Genomic DNA, 22,376 nt, shown 5'->3' with positions numbered 1-22,376 from the left:
GTCCCTTAAAATGTTCTTCTTTAAATGTACTGCGCTTCCCCTTCTCTCCCGTCTCGCCATCGCATGGCCACTGTGGCACCCGGAGGACCATGAAGACTTCATTTGCTAATTTCCTCCTAATTTTGGTTGTCAATTAAAGTGATGCCCAATCGATGGAAATGACCCTTTAAGAGGTAACATCCCTTTAATTGCCTGTTGTTTCACATGGATACGAGCCGACAGCACTCGGATGTTGATACCTTGGGTCCGGACAGGAGGATGGCTCCGCTGCGAAGTCCAGATGCCGTGGAGACAAACTGTCTGCATAATGGACGTCCCATTAGACAGTGAACAATGTGGTCGTAGCAGGTTGTCAGTAAGCCATCAACACCGCTGTAATAGAAAAGTACCTGTATATAAATGCACAATTGATTCCTCCTTTTGTATAAAAGCAGCTACAAGTCTAGAAATTGAAAAGTTGCATGCATGTAGGACGACCAGAGTCCGGGTGAAGCTGCCACACAGATGTATGTGCCTATATGATAACAAGTGTTGTGCTTGAAGTCACCACTAGGGGGAGCTCACTGCACAGCTACCTGTAAAGACTAGTGCTTGACGCCACCACTAGGGGGAGCTTACCGCACAGCTACCTGTAAAGACTGGTGCTTGAAGCCACCACTAGGAGAAGCTCACCACACACCTACCTGTAAAGACTGGTGCTTGACGCCACCACTAGGGGGAGCTCACCACACATCTACCTGTAAAGACTGGTGCTTGAAGCCACCAGTAGGGGGAGCTCACCACACACCTACCTGTAAAGACTGGTGCTTGACGCCACCACTAGGGGGAGCTCACCCCACATCTACCTGTAAAGACTGGTGCTTGATGCCACCACTAGGGGGAGCTCACCACACATCTACCTGTAAAGACTGGTGCTTGACGCCACCACTAGGGGGAGCTCACCACACAGCTACCTGTAAAGGCTGGTGCTTGACGCCACCACTAGGGGGAGCTCACCACACAGCTACCTGTAAAGGCTGGTGCTTGACGCCACCACTAGGGGGAGCTCACCACACACCTACCTGTACAGACTGGTGCTTGAAGTCACCACTAGGGGGAGCTCACCACACAGCTACCTGTAAAGGCTGGTGCTTGAAGCCACCACTAGGGGGAGCTCACCACACACCTACCTGTAAAGACTGGTGCTTGAAGCCACCACTAGGAGAAGCTCACCACACATCTACCTGTAAAGACTGGTGCTTGACGCCACCACTAGGGGGAGCTCACCACACATCTACCTGTAAAGACTGGTGCTTGACGCCACCACTAGGGGGAGCTCACCACACACCTACCTGTAAAGACTGGTGCTTGAAGCCACCACTAGGAGAAGCTCACCACACATCTACCTGTAAAGACTGGTGCTTGACGCCACCACTAGGGGGAGCTCACCACACACCTACCTGTAAAGACTGGTGCTTGACGCCACCACTAGGGGGAGCTCACCACACATCTACCTGTAAAGACTGGTGCTTGACACCACCACTAGGGGGAGCTCACCACACATCTACCTGTAAAGGCTGGTGCTTGACGCCACCACTAGGGGGAGCTCACCACACACCTACCTGTACAGACTGGTGCTTGAAGCCACCACTAGGGGGAGCTCACCACACACCTACCTGTACAGACTGGTGCTTGAAGCCACCACTAGGGGGAGCTCACCACACACCTACCTGTAAAGACTGGTGCTTGAAGCCACCACTAGGAGAAGCTCACCACACACCTACCTGTAAAGACTGGTGCTTGACGCCACCACTAGGGGGAGCTCACCACACATCTACCTGTAAAGACTGGTGCTTGAAGCCACCACTAGGGGGAGCTCACCACACATCTACCTGTAAAGACTGGTGCTTGAAGCCACCAGTAGGGGGAGCTCACCCCACATCTACCTGTAAAGACTGGTGCTTGAAGCCACCACTAGGGGGAGCTCACCACACTTCTACCTGTAAAGACTGGTGCTTGACGCCACCACTAGGGGGAGCTCACCACACAGCTACCTGTAAAGGCTGGTGCTTGACGCCACCACTAGGGGGAGCTCACCACACACCTACCTGTGCAGACTGGTGCTTGAAGTCACCACTAGGGGGAGCTCACCACACAGCTACCTGTAAAGGCTGGTGCTTGAAGCCACCACTAGGGGGAGCTCACCACACACCTACCTGTAAAGACTGGTGCTTGACGCCACCACTAGGGGGAGCTCACCACACATCTACCTGTAAAGACTGGTGCTTGACGCCACCACTAGGGGGAGCTCACCACACACCTACCTGTACAGACTGGTGCTTGAAGCCACCACTAGGGGGAGCTCACCACACACCTACCTGTAAAGACTGGTGCTTGAAGCCACCACTAGGGGGAGCTCACCACACACCTACCTGTAAAGACTGGTGCTTGAAGCCACCACTAGGGGGAGCTCACCACACACCTACCTGTAAAGACTGGTGCTTGAAGCCACCACTAGGGGGAGCTCACCACACACCTACCTGTAAATACTGGTGCTTGAAGCCACTTAAATGCATGTATTTTGGGCTAATAATTATTTTGACAATTGGGTTCCATTAAAAATTTTGCACAGTTTGCCTTCTATATCCTCTGTGCTGAACTGTCTATTGCAGTCTGCAGATGAGTTAACTGAGAATCCGTCAGTCAGCCCGGTATGATGGTCAGACAAGGAGTTTGTAACTCTTTTATCTGTTTTTTCCCGAGCTCCCCACAGTTGATTAATGACCATAGAAGGAATCAAAGGGCCGGTAAAAGCCAAACTGTGCAAAATGATTAATGAAACCTAATTGCAAAAATGATTACAAACCCCAAATACGTGTATAAATTTGATTAAATAAATATCCTCAAAAGTGGACAACCCAGCAGGGACCTTCATTACACTCATTGCTGTCGTGACAATCCAGACTGCAGTGCGGAGTGGAGCATGGTGTGACAGTAGGGGCCCCATTCATCATTCTAACCGTTTAGATGCTGTGATCACAATGACTGCTGCATCCAAGACATCACAAAATTGTGATCATAGTCATCTCTGATCATGGTAATTGCAGATCGGAGTCAGCAATATATAGAGCAGTCTTGATTTATTAGCCCAGAGTCACAAGTGTGTCGCGTCTGCAAGTTACATCTTATATTGGACTGGATTTAGGTTCTGTTGATGCTGAAAGGGTTAAGGACTTTTTCCCTTGTGGCTTAGATTACTCATAGCCTTATTATAGCTGCAGCATCTTGTCATCATGCCCTTCCGCTATATTTACCCACTCCTATCTTTACTCCACGCCGGTGATAGAATGAATTCTATACTGTCCATTTTGAAGGAGATGGTGTCTGGAAAAGCTGTGGTGTCATTTCTGTTGCAGCTGAGAAATTTCCTGACTGAGAAACCAAGAAGTGCTATTGTTGTGTCTTTCCCCACCCGTTTGTTGTACCTTCCTCATGTTGTCTTATTGTAGTAATGGGACTAGTGTATCACTGTCCTACTCACTAGTCATGGTAAATTCAGGGTCAGCAAGGGCCTAGGCATGTGACGGCGCATGGTGGGGGTGGGGGGGGGATGCGTCTAGGGACGTTACGGTGTGCAAGGATCAGTCAAAGGTGTCGCCAGAGTCTTCCATAAACATAACCTCTGGTTTTCCCTCAGTGTTGCGCTTGACGTTCCCTCACCCCAGCATGACACCCAATCCATACATCTCCTCCCAAAAAAATAGATGCACGGCGGATGATAGAAAGTGCTTAATTTTGCTAGATATATAAATCTGTATGTAGGAAGCTCTTAGTTTCTTCTTCATACCCCAATCTGTCCATCTGCAGGTGAGGGAGGCTTTGATCAGGCTGCTGGAGAACGGGAGGACTATCTGCAGGAGTGAATTCTAAATCCACCTACATGGAGATAAAAGACACTTTAGTATGACCGGTAATAGTAGACAAGGACCTATACATAAAACGACCACTAGAAACTAAAAAATCTAAATAGATCACTGAGCCCTGAGCAATTAACACACTGAACGACTGCCGAAAAAATCTCATCACGGCCGCCCTTTACTAAAAAAACGATCCTAGAACAACATGGTAATTCACGACACTGATGAGAGATGTCTTCCCCGTCCCCCCGTTGTACTGAGCCCCTCATTACCAGTACAGGGCACAACTTCTCTAATAAATGATCTTACTTGATATTTACATGAATTTTAGTCTTCTGGAGGAAATCTTGACATAGCATGAATATTTCATCCGGGCTCGCTGATTCTGAAGAATCGTGGGGACTAAATGAGAATTCTGCAATTTCTGTTAAAACATGATATAGATAGATTACATATAGATTGCATCTATGCTTCAATGAATATTATATATACATATACTGTATGTACCTGCCCTATTGGGTAGAGTATTAATGTGAATGGGCAATGTGTGGTGCTCCAGTTACCCTGGGGTGGCACTGCATGGAAAGGGAACACCTAAAGGAGTTATCACTTTTTTAATTTCCAACTCCCTGTAGTGTAACAACCGATCCTGTGTACCCCATCCTTGTCTTTAGGAATTATTTGAGCACTATATGGAGCATTATTTGAACACTGTATGGAGGTATTATTTGAACATCGCATGGAGATATTTGGCACTGTACGGAGGTATTATTGGAACACTGTATGGAGGTATTATTTCGCACGGTATGGAGGTATTATTTGAACACTGTATGGAGGGGTTGTTTTTTTTTTGCATTGTCTGGAGATATTATTTGGCATTGTCTGGATGTATTATTTGGCACTGTATGGAGGTATTATTGGGATACTGTATGGAGGTACTATTTAAACACTGTACAGAGGTATTTTTATTTGGCACGGTATGGAGGTATTATTTGAACACTGTATGGAGGTATTTTTATTTGGCATTGTCTGCAGGTATTATTTGGCACTGTATGGATGTATTATTTGGCACTGTATGGCGGTATTATTGGAACACTGTGTAGAGGTATTATTTAAACACTGTACAGAGGTGTTATTGGAACACTGTATGGGGGTACTATTTAAACACTGTACAGAAGTATTTTTATTTGGCACGGAGGTATTATTTGACCACTTTATGGAGGTATTTTTATTTGGCATTGTCTGCAGGTATTATTTGGCATTGTCTGCAGGTATTATTTGGCATTGTCTGCAGGTATTATTTCGTACTGTATGGAGGTATTATTTGGCACTGTATGGAGGTATTATTGGAACACCTATGGAGGTATTATTTAAACACTGTACGGAGGTATTTTTATTTGGCACTATATGGAGGTATTATTTGAACACAGTATAGAAATATTATTATTTGGCACTGTATAGAAGTATTATTTGGCATTATTTTGAGGTAATATTTGAACACTGTATGGAGGTATTATTTGGCACTGTATAAAGGTATTATTTGAACACCGAATGAAGATATCTGGTACTGCATAAAGGTATTATTTGAACACTATATGGAAGTATTATTTGGCACTGTATGGAGCATTATTTTAGCACTATATGGAACATTATTTGATCACTGTATGGAGCATTATTTAAACACTGTATGGAGGAATTATTTGAAAATGTATTTGAGCACTGTACGGAGGCATTATTTGGGCACTGTATGGTAGCAATATGGGAACATTGTAAATCTGTAATATTTGGACACTACTTTACATTATTATGTGGGACCTGTGTGGAAGCATTTATTCAGTTTGCACTGTATGTTCTGGGAGAGGTAGATTGTACACAATGGCTTGCTAAGGAGCCTTTACAGACCTTAATGTGGTCCTGACTCAAATCCTTTATATAAGCATATCCTCCATATATGAAATAGAGAAGTGTAATTTCCTTATAAATCAGGTCATCCAGAAAGTTTAATAATACATAACCCTTTGTCTAATTAAGGGGGTTGTCCAATATAAAAACAAGCTACGACCTATCCAAAATTATGTAAGTGCCTAATCGGGGATATGAATTCAATATTCTGCCAAACTGTGCGAGTCCCTGAAACTGGACACCTCCACCGCAATCTGCAAGCTATCACCTGTCCTGCCAGGAGGTGTTAAAGGGGTTGTCCAGTGAAACAAGTTAAGTTACAGATATTTATGTCAGTAAATTAAAAACATTATTTTATGACTTGCCTTCACCGAGAGAGAGCTGTGCAGTATCTATTTTCCCTGAAATCCAAGGAGAGGATGAGGTACTGTGTGACTGCAGCCACGAGCTGAACGCAGCTTTTATATCTTCCGCTCTAATGTCTTTATCCTTCAAACACAACAATTAAACTGATTTTAGGTTATACCATTTTTTTTATATACAATCTGATTTACTCCATATTTATTCTGCAGAAGGACAACAACCACAAACATCCAGCCACTTATCTTGTCATTAAGAATTATCTTCAGTGTGGTGAAGTGGCAATCCCGCCCCCGCAAAGCCCTGGAGGTGGCAATCCCGCTCCCGCAGAGCCCTGGAGGTGGCAATCCCGCTCCCGCAGAGCCCTGGAGGTGGCGATCCGGCCAACGCAGAGCCCTGGAGGTGGCAATCCGGCCAACGCAGAGCCCTGGAGGTGGCAATCCGGCCAACGCAGAGCCCTGGAGGTGGCAATCCGGCCAACGCAGAGCCCTGGAGGTGGCAATCCGGAAAACGCAGAGCCCTGGAGGTGGCAATCCGGAAAACGCAGAGCCCTGGAGGTGGCAATCCGGAAAACGCAGAGCCCTGGAGGTGGCAGTCCGGAAAACGCAGAGCCCTGGAGGTGGCAATCCGGCCAACGCAGAGCCCTGGAGGTGGCAATCCGGCCAACGCAGAGCCCTGGAGGTGGCGATCCGGCCAACGCAGAGCCCTGGAGGTGACGATCCGGCCAACGCAGAGCCCTGGAGGTGACGATCCGGCCAACGCAGAGCCCTGGAGGTGGCGATCCGGCCAACGCAGAGCCCTGGAGGTGGCGATCCGGCCAACGCAGAGCCCTGGAGGTGGCGATCCGGCCAACGCAGAGCCCTGGAGGTGGCGATCCGGCCAACGCAGAGCCCTGGAGGTGACGATCCGGCCAACGCAGAGCCCTGGAGGTGACGATCCGGCCAACGCAGAGCCCTGGAGGTGGCGATCCGGCCAACGCAGAGCCCTGGAGGTGACGATCCGGCCAACGCAGAGCCCTGGAGATGACGATCCGGCCAACGCAGAGCCCTGGAGGTGGCGATCCGGCCAACGCAGAGCCCTGGAGGTGGCGATCCGGCCAACGCAGAGCCCTGGAGATGATGTTATGGCCCCCACAGATCCCTGGAAATGATGATCCGACCCCCACAGAGCCCTAGAAATGATGATCCGCCCCCACAGAGGCCTAAACATGAGGGTCGGCCCCCACAGAGGCCAGGAAGTGATAAGGACTCATCTGTTACGCATTTAGACGTGGCATCCGCGTTCAGACTAACTGATGTCTTATACACAACAAAAACACACCACAAACAAGGAGGACACCAGGAAAACAACAACAACGGTGAGCCCTGGCACTAGGGAGAGGGTAGATGGGACACCTCCTGCCCTTACCTGCTGCTGTTCCATTCACACCTAGCCAGACCCTATACAGGTTCCGCACCGGTCGTCGAGCAGGAACCTGAAGCCCTGAAAAGACCCTACAATAGTCCTTGCTAGTGAGTGGGAAGGTAAGGTACACCCACCACTGTACTAATACAACACGGGGGGAGGTGAGACAAACAGGGGAATAACAACTAAATCTGTGCTCCAGTCACTCACTAGGCACTGCCTCGGCTGCAGTGTGATCGATGCTGGGATTTTGGGCTGGGTTTCCATTGACTGTATCCTGACAGCGGAGGATATATTAACGTTCAAGTTCTTTCTTAATCTCTCAGGAATCTGTATGAAGACGACAAATGAAGGGAATTTTGTTTACTTACCGTAAATTCCTTTTCTTCTAGCTCCAATTGGGAGACCCAGACAATTGGGTGTATAGCTATGCCTCCGGAGGCCACACAAAGTATTACACTAAAAGTGTAAAGCCCCTCCCCTTCTGCCTATACACCCCCCGTGCTCCCACGGGCTCCTCAGTTTTGGTGCAAAAGCAAGAAGGAGGAAAAAATTATAAACTGGTTTAAAGTAAATTCAATCCGAAGGAATATCGGAGAACTGAAACCATTCAACATGAACAACATGTGTACACAAAAAAACAGGGGCGGGAGCTGGGTCTCCCAATTGGAGCTAGAAGAAAAGGAATTTACGGTAAGTAAACAAAATTCCCTTCTTCTTTGTCGCTCCATTGGGAGACCCAGACAATTGGGACGTCCAAAAGCAGTCCCTGGGTGGGTAAATAATACCTCATAATTATTATTATTATTATTATTATTTATTTATAGAGCACCATTAATTCCATGTGCAACCGCCGCCTGAAGGACTTGCCTACCTAGGCTGGCATCTGCCGAAGCATAGGTATGCACCTGATAGTGTTTCGTGAAAGTGTGCAGGCTTGACCAGGTAGCTGCCTGACACACCTGCTGAGCCGTAGCCTGGTGTCGCAAGGCCCAGGACGCTCCCACGGCCCTGGTAGAATGGGCCTTCAGCCCTGAGGGAACCGGAAGCCCCGAGGAACGATAAGCTTCGAGAATTGGTTCCTTGATCCACCGAGCCAGGGTTGATTTGGAAGCTTGTGTCCCTTTACGCTGGCCAGCGACAAGGACAAAGAGTGCATCCGAGCGGCGCAGGGGCGCCGTACGAGAAATGTAGACTCTGAGTGCTCTCACCAGATCTAACAAGTGCAAATCCTTTTCACACTGGTGAACTGGATGAGGGCAAAAAGAAGGTAAGGAGATATCCTGATTGAGATGAAAAGGGGATACCACCTTAGGGAGGAATTCCGGAACCGGACGCAGAACCACCTTGTCCTGGTGAAACACCAGGAAAGGAGCTTTGCAAGACAACGCTGCTAGCTCAGACACTCTCCGAAGTGAAGTGACTGCTACTAGGAAAACCACTTTCTGCGAAAGGCGTGCGAGAGAAATATCCCTCATTGGCTCGAACGGTGGTTTCTGAAGAACCATCAGCACCCTGTTCAGATCCCAGGGTTCTAACGGACGCTTGTAAGGAGGGACGATGTGACAAACCCCTTGCAGGAATGTGCGTACCTGTGGAAGTCTGGCCAGGCGCTTCTGAAAAAACACAGAGAGCGCAGAAACTTGTCCCTTAAGGGAGCCGAGCGACAAACCCTTTTCCAATCCGGATTGAAGAAAGGACAGAAAAGTGGGCAAGGCAAATGGCCAGGGAGAAAAACCCTGAGCAGAGCACCACGACAGGAATATTTTCCACGTCCTGTGGTAGATCTTGGCGGATGTTGGTTTCCTAGCCTGTCTCATAGTGGCAATGACCTCTTGAGATAATCCTGAAGACGCTAAGATCCAGGACTCAATGGCCACACAGTCAGGTTGAGGGCCGCAGAATTCAGATGGAAAAACGGCCCTTGAGACAGCAAGTCTGGTCGGTCTGGTAGTGCCCACGGTTGGCCGACCGTGAGATGCCACAGATCCGGGTACCACGACCTCCTCGGCCAGTCTGGAGCGACGAGGATGGCGCGGCGGCAGTCGGCCCTGATCTTGCGTAACACTCTGGGCAACAGTGCCAGAGGAGGAAACACATAAGGGAGTTGAAACTGCGACCAATCCTGAACTAAGGCGTCTGCCGCCAGAGCTCTGTGATCGTGAGATCGTGCCATGAATGCCGTGACCTTGTTGTTGTGCCGGGACGCCATTAGGTCGACGTCCGGCATCCCCCAGCGGCAACAGATCTCCTGAAACACATCCGGGTGAAGGGACCATTCCCCTGCGTCCATGCCCTGGCGACTGAGAAAGTCTGCTTCCCAGTTTTCCACGCCCGGGATGTGAACTGCGGAGATGGTGGAAGCCGTGGCTTCCTGGAAGGCTTGCCGACTGCGTGTTCCACCTTGGTGGTTGATGTAAGCCACCGCTGTGGAGTTGTCCGACTGAATTCGGATCTGCTTGCCTTCCAGCCACTGCTGGAACGCTTTTAGGGCAAGATACACTGCCCTGATCTCCAGAACATTGATCTGAAGTGAGGACTCTTGCTGAGTCCACGTACCCTGAGCCCTGTGGTGGAGGAAGACTGCTCCCCACCCTGACAGACTCGCGTCCGTCGTGACCACCGCCCAGGATGGGGGTAGGAAGGATTTCCCCTTCCATAATGAAGTGGGAAGAAGCCACCACCGAAGGGAAGCTTTGGTTGCCTGAGAGAGGGAGACGTTCCTGTCTAGGGACGTCGGCTTCCTGTCCCATTTACGTAGGATGTCCCATTGAAGAGGACGCAGGTGAAACTGCGCGAAAGGGACTGCCTCCATTGCTGCCACCATCTTCCCCAGGAAGTGCATGAGGCGCCTCAAGGGGTGTGACTGACCTTGAAGGAGAGATTGCACCCCTGTCTGCAGTGACCGCTGTTTGTTCAGCGGAAGCTTCACTATCACTGAGAGAGTATGAAACTCCATGCCAAGATATGTCAGCGATTGGACCGGTGTCAGATTTGACTTTGGAAAATTGATGATCCACCCGAAACTCTGGAGAGTCTCCAGAGTAACGTTGAGGCTGTGTTGGCATGCCTCTTGAGAGGGTGCCTTGACCAGCAGATCGTCTAAGTAAGGTATCACCGAGTGATCCTGAGAGTGGAGGACCGCAACTACTGTAGCCATGACCTTGGTGAAAACCCTTGGGGCTGTCGCCAGGCCGAACGGCAGTGCCGTGAACTGAAGGTGTTCGTCTCCCATGGCGAAGCGCAGGAAGCGCTGATGCTCTGGAGCAATCGGTACGTGGAGATAAGCATCTTTGATATCGATCGATGCAAGGAAATCTCCTTGGGACATTGAGGCGATGACGGAGCGGAGGGATTCCATCCGGAACCGCCTGGTCTTTACGTGTTTGTTGAGCAGTTTTAGGTCCAGAACAGGACGGAAAGATCCGTCCTTCTTTGGAACCACAAACAGGTTGGAGTAAAAACCGTGACCCTGTTGCTGATGAGGAACCGGGACCACCACTCCTTCTGCCTTCAGAGTGCCCACCGCCTGCAGAAGAGCATCGGCTCGCTCGGGAGGCGGAGATGTTCTGAAGAATCGAGTCGGAGGACGAGAGCTGAACTCTATCCTGTAACCGTGAGACAAAATGTCTCTCACCCAACGGTCTTTTACCTGTGGCAGCCAGGTGTCGCAAAAGCGGGAGAGCCTGCCACCGACCGAGGATGCGGTGTGAGGAGGCCGTAAGTCATGAGGAAGCCGCCTTGGTAGCGGCACCTCCGGCGGTCTTTTTAGGGCGTGACTTAGACCGCCATGAATCGGAGTTCCTTTGATCCTTCTGGGGCCTTTTGGACGAGGAGAATTGGGACCTGCCCGCACCCCGAAAGGACCGAAACCTCGACTGTCCCCTCCTCTGTTGGGATGTGTTTGGTTTGGCCTGGGGTAAGGATGTTTCCTTTCCCTTGGATTGTTTGATGATTTCATCCAATCTCTCACCAAACAAACGGTCGCCAGACAATGGCAAACCGGTTAAGCACTTTTTGGAAGCAGAATCTGCCTTCCATTCCCGTAGCCACAAGGCCCTGCGTATTGCCACCGAATTGGCGGATGCTACCGCCGTACGGCTCGCAGAGTCCAGGACAGCATTAATCGCGTAGGACGCAAATGCCGATGTTTGAGAGGTTATGGATGCCACCTGCGGCGTAGACGTACGTGTGAGTGCGTCAATTTGCGCTTGACCCGCAGAGATAGCTTGGAGTGCCCATACGGCTGCGAATGCTGGAGCAAAAGACGCGCCGATAGCTTCATAGATGGATTTCAACCAGAGCTCCATCTGTCTGTCAGTGGCATCCTTGAGTGAAGCCCCATCTTCAACTGCAACTATGGATCTAGCCGCCAGTCTGGAGATTGGAGGATCCACCTTGGGACACTGAGTCCAGCCCTTGACCACGTCAGGGGGGAAAGGGTAACGTGTATCCTTAAGGCGCTTGGAAAAACGCTTATCTGGACAAGCTCGGTGTTTCTGGACTGCCTCTCTGAAGTCAGAGTGGTCCAGAAACATACTCGTTGTACGCTTGGGAAACCTGAAACGGAATTTCTCCTGCTGAGAAGCTGACTCCTCTACTGGAGGAGCTGAGGGAGAAATATCCAACATTTGATTGATGGACGCGATAAGATCATTCACTATGGCGTCCCCATCAGGAGTATCAAGGTTGAGAGCGGCCTCAGGATCAGAATCCTGATCAGCTACCTCCGCTTCATCATACAGAGAGTCCTCTCGCTGAGACCCTGAACAATGTGATGATGTCGAGGGAAATTCCCAGCGAGCTCGCTTAGGCGGTCTGGGGCTGCGGTCCGTGTCAGAGACCTCACCCTGGGATCTATGAGACACCCCGGAAGAACATTGTTGTTCCGAATGAGGGGGACAAGGGAGCAATGATTCCCCAGTGCCCATGGCCTGAGGTACTGGTCTGGACTGCAAAGCTTCTAATATCTTAGCCATAGTCTCAGAAAAACTGCAAACTCTGTCCCTGTCACCTGGACAGTGTTAGCAGGTGGTTCCTCCTGGGCCACCCTTAGCAGAGGCTCCGGCTGAGTAAGTGCCACAGGGGCCGAGCATTGCACACAATGAGGGTCAGTGGAACCTGCCGGCAGTATAGCCGTACATGCGGCGCAGGCAGCATAGTAAGCCTGTGCTTTGGCACCCTTGCTTCTTGTGGACGACATGCTGTTGTCTCCTCTGAGCAATCCAGGAGGGTATATAGCCAAAAATCAACCGTGCACCATACAGTGTAAAGTATAGCCTATAATCATATAATCTATAAGTACACTTCTGCACTAGTGGGGCCAGCACCTCAGGTGCTGCTTACCGCCCGCTCAAAGCGGTTGTGTGGTCACCAGAATCCCTGCCTGGGTCTCCCTGAGCTTGTCTCCCCTCTCCAGCGTCAGAAGAGCTGACAAGAATGGCTGCCGGCGTCCTGAGGAGAGGAGGGGGCCGTGGGCGTGCCCTAGAAAGTGCGGGAATCTGGTGCCCCACTGTGCACAGTGAGGGGGGTGGAGTATGCAAAAGCATGTTCCAGCCCCAGTGCTGACGTCCTGTACAGCGTCCCGCCCTTCCCCTGACTGGCAGGCCTGGGGGCGGGAAAAAAGTGAGACTAGGCCGCAAAAGCCGGGGACTAAAGTTATAAGCGCGGCCGGCGTATGAGCGCGGTCGGCGCGGTAGTCCCCGGCGTAGTAACATTCCCAGTCGCGCTGCAGTGTGAAATGGCAGCGCGCGGTCAGCGCGGTAGTCCCCAGTAACACTAACACACCCAGCCACGCTGCAGTGTGTGATGGCACAAGCGCGGTCAGCGCTGCGGTCCCCGGCGCACTAACACACCCAGCAATGCTGGAGTGTTTCTGTGCGCTGTCCCTACGGGGACACAGAGTACCTCAAAGTAGCAGGGCCTTGTCCCTGACGATACTCGGCTCCTTATCCAGCAGAGTCCCCAGGAGCTGTGGATGGAGCACGGTCTCATGTGCCTGGAGACCGATTAGGATCCCACTTCACCCAGAGCCCTAAGGGGATGGGGAAGGAAAACAGCATGTGGGCTCCAGCCTCCGGACCCGCAATGGGTACCTCAACCTTAACAACACCGCCGACAAGAGTGGGGTGAGAAGGGAGCATGCTGGGGGCCCTGTTATGGGCCCTCTTTTCTTCCATCCGACATAGTCAGCAGCTGCTGCTGACTAAGCTGTGGAGCTATGCGTGGATGTCTGCCTCCTTCGCACAAAGCATGAAAACTGAGGAGCCCGTGGGAGCACGGGGGGTGTATAGGCAGAAGGGGAGGGGCTTTACACTTTTAGTGTAATACTTTGTGTGGCCTCCGGAGGCATAGCTATACACCCAATTGTCTGGGTCTCCCAATGGAGCGACAAAGAAAGATAAAAATCACCTTATCAAGAAACAAACAGGACTGTCATAAAATATCACAATGTGCAATGTTGCCTACCTTAAACAATACATCTTCATACTATTTTATCTGTCAACCTTAAGTATTATATTATCAAATTCTAAGTATTGGGGCGTCCTAGGAGCTCTAGGGTGAGTCGTTGAGGAACGGGGGTGTCATTTCGATGAATTAGGGTGCCAACCTGCACGGACAGGTACTTTTGACTGGTTAGGGATATCATACATATAGAGCGAGTACAGGGCCCCATGGTGACTTGGTCTGGTGTACGCTGGGGCATTTTTATATCAAGTATTAAGACTTTTTGTTTGTTAATTTTTAAGATTTTTAACAAATACCAGTAAAACTAATTTTAAAAGGGATTTTCTAGGTTACACCGTTTTTGATCCCTTATCGTTACATGAATTTTTGGGTTACACAGTGTACATGATGCCACATCTGGGCACTCTGCCCTTCCCCCTTACTTTACACTGCAGCTCTGCCGATTAGTAGACCTGGCGCAACGTCATGGGGGCAATGATGACGATGTGCTGGGCCTACCAATCAGGACAGGCGCTGGGGATTCCGCCAGGTACGAGGTCCGCAGAGCTGATGTGATTGATGGACTTTGGAGCCAGTGAATTAAGTCATTCATTTCCACACACTTATACAGTTTTCTTGTATTTTAGTGGTTAAACAATTTCTCCCCAAAAATTTGTAAAACAAAAATAAAAATTGGAATTATCAAATGATGCGCGGCGTTCTATATCTTATCTAAAAATAAAAATTGGTTTCGGACGTTCAGATAGTTAATCAACTAATTTTAAAATTTTATATTGTCACAGACCAGACTTTTATGGATGCTGCGATTCCTAATACGTTTTCTTTTTTTAATTTACAAATAGGAAAAAGGAATAAGATTTGATTTTTCTCTATTTTTTTCTATTTGTTTTTTAAAAACATTTTTTATTTAATTTCACTTTATTTTTTTCGCCCCCCCTTCAAAATTTTAACCTGCTGCTGTTTGACGTACATATAATGCAATGCTGCAGTATTGTGGTAAATAGTCAAAATAACAATCTAGCATGAAGCCATTTTTTTTTTTTTAAATACGTATAGAAATATATACTTCAGTATTCCAGTGTATAATAAAAAATCACAGCCTGTGACTGGACTTCACAGGAGTCCCTTTGGAAGGCTCCAGGTTGCCATTGCAACCCATGGGCACTTTGAGATTGCAGGAGGGTGGTTAAGTGGGTTAAACAGTATATCAGAGCTATGGTCAATACCTGCTGTTACAGACAGGTGCAGGCTGTATAGTACAGTCAGCAACCACCCCTGTGTAGAGCGGGCTCAGCTCCTGAATTCGCTCCATGACATTTTAATACATCACGGAGCATGAACGGATAAGCAACCCCTTAATGCCGCTAAACTACATAGACTTATTTATTGATGACTAGCTGTAGTACTTGGCATTTCCCAGGATAGTAACTAAGCTTCTCACTCTCCCTCGCTCACTCTCCCACTCTCCCACTCTCCCACTCTCCCACTCTCCCACTCTCCCACTCTCTCACTCTCTCACTCTCTCACTCTCTCACTCTCTCACTCTCTCACTCTCTCACTCTCTCACCTCATCACTCTCCCACTCTCTCTTCACTCTCTCTCTCCCCCACTCTCACTCTCCCCCACTCTCTCCCACCTCTCCCACTCTCTCCCACTCTCTCCCACTCTCTCTCCCTCCCCCACCTCTCTCCCTCCCCCACTCTCTCTCTCCCCCACTCTCTCTCTCTCCCCCACTCTCTCTCACTTCCCACTCTCTCCCACTCTCCCACTCTCTCTCTCCCTCCCCCACCTCTCTCTCCCTCCCCCACTCTCTCTCCCTCCCCCACTCTCTCTCCCTCCCCCACTCTCTCTCCCTCCCACACCTCTCTCCCTCCCCCACTCTTTCTCCCTCCCCCACTCTCCTCTCCCTCCCCCACTCTCTCTCTCTCCCCCACTCTCTCTCTCTCCCCCACTCTCTCTCTCTCCCCCACTCTCACTCTCTCCCACTCTCTCCCACTCTCTCCCACTCTCTCCCACTCCTCCCACTCTCTCTCCCTCCCCCACTCTCTCTCTCTCCCCCACTCTCTCTCTCTCCCCCACTCTCTCTCACTTCCCACTCTCTCCCACTCTCCCACTCTCTCTCTCCCTCCCCACTCTCTCTCTCCCTCCCCCACTCTCTCTCTCCCTCCCCCACTCTCTCTCTCCCTCCCCCACTCTCTCTCTCCCTCCCCCACTCTCTCTCCCTCCCCCACTCTCTCTCCCTCCCCCACTCTCTCTCCCTCCCCCACTCTCTCTCTCCCTCCCCCACTCTCTCTCCCTCCCCCACGCTCTCTCCCTCCCCCACTCTCTCTCCCTCCCCCACTCTCTCTCCCTCCCCCACTCTTCTCTCTCCCCCACTCTCTCTCTCTCCCCCCACTCTCCTCTCTCTCCCCCACTCTCTCTCTCTCCCCCACTCTCTCTCTCTCCCCCACTCTCACTTCTCTCCCCCCACTCTCACTCTCTCTCCCCCACTCTCACTCTCTCTCCCCCACTCTCACTCTCTCCCACTCTCTCACTCTCTCCCACTCTCTCACTCTCTCCCACTCTCTCTCTCTCTCCCACTCTCTCTCTCTCTCCCCACTCTCTCTCTCTCTCCCACTCTCTCTCTCTCTCCCACTCTCTCTCTCTCCCACTCTCTCTCTCTCCCACTCTCTCTCTCTCTCCCTCTCTCTCTCTCCCACTCTCTCTCTCTCTCCCACTCTCTCTCTCCCACTCTCTCTCTCCCACTCGCTCTCTCTCTCCCATATTAAATGACACAAAAGCCGACTTATACTAAGAATATCTTTCATTGCCTATATCAGAGCTTCTATTAATGACCTGTACAAAAATAGAAGCAGACCTGTGATTGGCTGCTATAGACCATCTGATAAATATCCAGGCTAACTGTCAAAACAGCCAATATATTACGTCACACATCCAAACAGTATGTAAGCGTTTTCTTTGGCGAATAACTGTAAAGCGTGGGGTTAAAATTTCCGTCTCAAAACATCATCTATGACGTTCCCTGAGACAAATGAGGCGGCTGTGCAAAATGTCATGATTGCTTTAGCAGACACACACACACACACACACAGCTTTATATATTAGATTACTGGACGGTCAATATAATCACTGACCCAAACTTTTGCAATATGTGTATTTCCATTTCTGGTGTCATACTCAATGACGTCTTTGAGATCCTCAAACCCGTGCCACACAATCTTCACCACGGCTTCAGGTATTGTCGTGGCCTCCTCATTCTTCCTATCGGATCGTTCCACACTCCGCTTGCTTTTCTTCTTCCGTCTCTTCGGAGAAGGGATTTCGACAATTGTTCCATAGGATACGACTATGTCTGGGAGTAAACCTGGAGGTTCTGGATACCAAAGAAACACCTGAACCGTGTTCTCATCTATATGGTCTAGGAACGCTCGGCTATTTTTGACGATGGGATGAACATGGCGGGAGACTCGGAAAACCGCTCCTAGGCTAACACTTTTCAGCCCAGTCCTCCCAAAGACATCCTTATTGAGGCCGCCATAAGTCTGTGAGGGCTTTTTTCCCAGAGCCCAAGAAAAGAGATTTCCAAAAGAGTCCCACATACTGGAAACCTCCGGAGAAGGAGGAGGAGGAGGCATTTCGGAGGTTTCACTCTTGTCTTTGAGTGATGAGGTATCGCTGCTACTTGTGGTTCCATGAGTGGGCCTATGGGATCCAAGATCAAATTCTGCAGGGGGGAAAGGTGACAGCACATTCTCAGAAGTTCTGCTTTTTGGAGTCACGATTAACTCTGTCAGGGGCTCCAGTCGGCCATAGCTCGCAGCCGGCGTCAAGGCTCCTGGAGATAAAAAAAATAATTCTCATAAATGTGTTGAGAGTATTAGATCAAATACTTAATTAACCTCTGGACATAGAGGACCATGAGAAGTGTGTTCAATGAAATCGATTCCTTATACCAAAGCCAGTCTTCAGAGGTATCCAAGATGGCCCCTGATGACATCATAGACCTGCCCATCACCATCACCAAGATGTCCCCTGAAGACATCATAGACCCGCCCATCAGCATCACCAGGATGGCCCTAGATGACATCATAGACCCGCCCATCAGCATCACCAAGATGTCCCCCGATGACATCATAGACCCCCGCATCAGCATCACCAAGATGGCATCATAGACCCGTCCATCAGCATCACCAAGATGGCCCTAGATGACATCATAGACCCGCCCATCAGCATCACCAAGATGGCCCCCGATGACATCATAGACCCGCCCATCAGCATCACCAAGATGGCCCCCGATGACATCATAGACCCGCCCATCAGCATCACCAAGATGGCCCCCGATGACATCATAGACCCGCCCATCAGCATCACCAAGATGGCCCCCGATGACATCATAGACCCGCCCATCAGCATCACCAAGATGTCCCCCGATGAAATCATAGACCCGCCCATGAGCATCACCAAGATGGCCCTAGATGACATCATAGACCCGCCCATCAGCATCACCAAGATGGACCCCGATGACATCATAGACCCGCCCATCAGCATCACCAAGATGGCCCCCGATGACATAGGCCCGCCTACAATGACGCCCGCCAATCAGCTCATGGACTAACACATGGTTCAACCCACTGACCAACGGACACATCCGGACATACCCATTGTAGAGCCGACCATGCCCCTTTCTTAGGTTATATAAGGGCATGTTTCAGTTGAAATAAACTCTGTTCTGGGCTACCTCTGATCGAGGAAAGATGAATATCCGACTGTGTGTCAGATTTAATTTTTCAAGCATGCACTCAATCCAACATCAATTAGGTCAGGCAGTAGGCAACACGAGTGAACCCTGGTTAAGTGTTCACCCTAACAAATGTAAGATATTTTTGCTTCCACTTTGTTGAAAAAGCGTTAACATTAGGGATGATCGAATACCTCAAATATTTGGCTTCGCGAATATTTAGGACCGAATAGTTGTTATTCGGGTTTCCCATAGACTTACATTGCGCATCGAATATTCGCGAATAATGGCGAGGTATTCGGAAAATATTCGCGAAGCCGAATAATCGAAGTATTCGATCATCCCTGCTTAACATGTTCTGCAGCGCTGTACCATTAGCCCAACAATCAGCTATTAGCTCTTTAAAAAACTGCTGTCAGTCATTATACAGGAGGAGAAGGTGAGCTGTGATATCACCTATTGTGAACAGTGTATCCTGTGTTATCTACTGTATATAAAGAAGTTATCAGTAGTGATGGGCAAACGTGTTTGCCACTGATCGTTCTCGATCAAGCCTTGAGCATGTGAATTTGGAAATGCTCGAGTTTCCCATTGATTTACATTATGCTAGGTACTAGAGTCCCGTCAGTGCATGCCGATGCCCACTTGAGTAGCGAACATGTGAGCATGTTCGCCCATCACTAGTTATCAGTCATTGTACAGGAGGAGGTGAGCTGTGGCATAACCTATTTTGAATAGTGGATCCTATGTTATCTACTATATATAGAGACGTTATTAGTCATTGTAGAGGAGGAGGTGAGCTGTGACATCACCGATTTTGAATGGGGGATCTGTGTTATCTACTGTATATAGAGGTGATATTAGTCATTATACAGGAGGAGGTGGAGAGCTGTGACATCACTTATTGTGAATGGTGGATCCTGTGTGATCTACTATATATTAGTGTTATCAGTAATTGTACAGGAGGAGGGGGTGAGCTGTGACATCACTTATTATGACTGGTGGATCATGTGTTATCTACTGTATATAGAGCTGTTATCAGTAATTGTATAGGAGGAGAAGGTGAGCTGTGACATCACCTATTGTGAATAGTGGATCATATGTTATCTACTGTATATAGAGGTCTTCTCCTCAGTCATTGTACAGGAGGAGGAGGTGAGCTGTGACATCTATTGTGAATGATGGATCCTGTGTTTATCTACTCTGTATAAAGTTGTTAGCAGTTGTTATGAGTCTAGTATTAAGGCCCCGTCACACTAAGCAACATCGCTAGCAACATCGCTAGCAACATCGCTGCTAACGAACAACTTTTGTGACGTTGCTAGCGATGTTGCTGTGTGTGACATCCAGCAACAACCTGGCCCCTGCTGTGAGGTCGTTGGTTGTTGCTGAATGTCCTGGGCCATTTTTTAGTTGTTGCTGTCCCGCTGTGAAGCACAGATCGCTGTGTGTGACAGCGAGACAGCAACAACTAAATGTGCAGGCAGCAGGAGCCGGCTTCTGCGGACACTGGTAACCACAGTAAACATCGTGTAACCAAGAAGCCCTGTCCTTGGTTACCCGATATTTACCTTTGTTACCAGCCTCCGCCGCTCGCTCTCACTGTCAGTGCCGGCTCCTGCTCTGTGCACATATAGCTGCAGGACACATCGGGTTAATTAACCCGATGTGGGCTGTAGCTAGGAGAGCAAGGAGCCAGCGCTAAGCATTGTGCGCTGCTCCCTGCTCTGTGCACATTTAGCTGCAGCACACATCGGGTAATTAACCCGATGTGTGCTGTAACTAGGAGAGCAGGGAGCCAGCGCTAAGCAGTGTGCGCTGCTCCCTGCTCTCTGCACGTGTAGCTGCAGTACACATCGGGTAATTAACCCGATGTGTGCTGTAACTAGGAGAGCAGGGAGCCAGCGCTCAGTGTGCGCTGCTCCCTGCTCTCTGCACGTGTAGCTCCGTGCGCTGGTAACCAAGGTAAATATCGGGTTGGTTACCCGATATTTACCTTAGTTACCAAGCGCAGCATCTTCCACGCGGCGCTGGGGGCTTGTCACTGGTTGCTGGTGAGCTCACCAGCAACTTGTGTAGCGACGCTCCAGCGATCCCTGCCAGGTGAGGTTGCTGGTGGGATCGCTGGAGCGTCGCAGTGTGACATCTCACCAGCAACCTCCTAGCAACTTACCAGCGATCCCTATCGTTGTTGGGATCGCTGGTAAGTTGCTTAGTGTGACTGGACCTTTAGACCTAGTAACCAGTGTGAAAATTACAAGATTTTTGATCTCTATTTAACTTAGAGTGATATAAAAAAAATACAAATTAAAAAAAAAAATGTATCTATGGTAAAAACCTGATTTAAACAACAGGTCATTTTCTGATAACACATTCCTCTTAAGAAAAAAAACAAAACAGTAAGCTTAAATTGTTTAGCTTTGTAACAGAACCATGATTAATCCATGTAATGGAAGTACTATAGTATATACGCTATATACTACTACTCACCTATCTGAATGTAGATATAGGTGTGCAAATCCACCCACACTGGAAACACGGCTTTCGGATAAACTATCCGGATCTGGTCCAGAAGATGCATTTCAAGGGCAGACGCATGCAGCTCCTGGGAAAGCACAGAAGTTAATATCACCGTATGATACATTATACATTGGACTCTGAATATCCACTTTGCAATTGCGGTCTCGAGGGTTACAGGGAGACTGCAAATCTCATATGTTACAGAGGCAAATAATGCCATGGCAGAAACTCAGTGACCACACTCCTGACTAGAGAGCTATTTTTCCTGGTGAATTTTACATGTTTTGGGGTCTTTTTGCGTTTTTTGTTTATTCTCCCCTTCTTCTTTCAACAGCCATACCTTTTTTATTTTCTTTTGTTAACACATCTGTAAGAGGGGTAGTTTTTTATTTTTTATTTTTGCAGGACATGTTGCAGTTTTGAATGACGCCATTCACTTTCCCGTATAACGTCCCGAAAAAATTAAAAAAAAAGAAAATTTCCAAGTGTGGTAAAATGGTGAAAAGAATGTAATTCCATTATTTTGTGTGTGTTTTTTAAATGATTTTTTTTTTTTTATAGTTTCATGACATTTATGGTGCAGTAAAATGACCTGACACCAAACTTATACAGAATTATATTATTTTAGTAGTGAGTTGTTTTTTTTTTTTAAAGAAAAAAGGATTAAAAAAAAGTGAGGTTTGTGGTGCCATTTTCTTTCTTTTTTTTTAAATAAATAAAATAAATAATTCCAAGCAATCTGCTTTTTTTCACATGGCGAGCTGTATTTTTATTGATAATGTTTGGTGTACATTTGATGGAATTATTGCATTTTATTTATTATTTTTTTTTTTTTTTTTTAAATGGAGGATTTTGCAAAGACCAAAAACCATTTATCTCTGGCTTTTTGATTCTTTTTATGCCTCATGGCACTTACTGTACAAATTAAATAATTGTATATTTTGAAAAATTAACCTTTTATTTTTTAATTTTTTTACTAATTAGTTGAAAAAGGGTAATTCGAAATGTATTTATTTTTTTTCTTTTTAGCTTATTTTTATATTTTTTTAAGAGACTGGAACCTGCAGTTATTACCGGCAGGTGCCAGC

At 48.5% G+C, this 22,376-nt stretch overlaps 2 protein-coding genes across 3 annotated transcripts in view; one reads left to right on the top strand and one right to left on the bottom strand.

The window, feature by feature from the left end:
• RBM48 (RNA binding motif protein 48) overlaps window positions 1–22,376 on the top strand; it is a 115,167-nt gene that overhangs the window by 39,012 nt on the left and 53,779 nt on the right. The gene's annotated exons all lie outside the window — the stretch shown is intronic.
• PEX1 (peroxisomal biogenesis factor 1) overlaps window positions 1–22,376 on the bottom strand; it is a 95,044-nt gene that overhangs the window by 49,677 nt on the left and 22,991 nt on the right. For both annotated transcript variants that reach the window (XM_075315653.1, XM_075315654.1), the window contains exons 4-10: window positions 21,259–21,373; window positions 17,165–17,865; window positions 7,773–7,892; window positions 6,164–6,287; window positions 4,217–4,320; window positions 3,827–3,915; window positions 240–372 (exon numbers count right to left, since the gene is read on the bottom strand). In XM_075315653.1, coding sequence (XP_075171768.1) covers window positions 240–372; window positions 3,827–3,915; window positions 4,217–4,320; window positions 6,164–6,287; window positions 7,773–7,892; window positions 17,165–17,865; window positions 21,259–21,373 — 1,386 coding nt within the window. The remainder of the gene's footprint in view (window positions 1–239; window positions 373–3,826; window positions 3,916–4,216; window positions 4,321–6,163; window positions 6,288–7,772; window positions 7,893–17,164; window positions 17,866–21,258; window positions 21,374–22,376) is intronic.

This window comes from Anomaloglossus baeobatrachus, chromosome 6 (assembly GCF_048569485.1).
Source record: "Anomaloglossus baeobatrachus isolate aAnoBae1 chromosome 6, aAnoBae1.hap1, whole genome shotgun sequence".
Classification (NCBI taxonomy): Eukaryota; Metazoa; Chordata; class Amphibia; order Anura; family Aromobatidae; genus Anomaloglossus; species Anomaloglossus baeobatrachus.
This window is presented reverse-complemented; position numbering and strand designations above follow the sequence as displayed.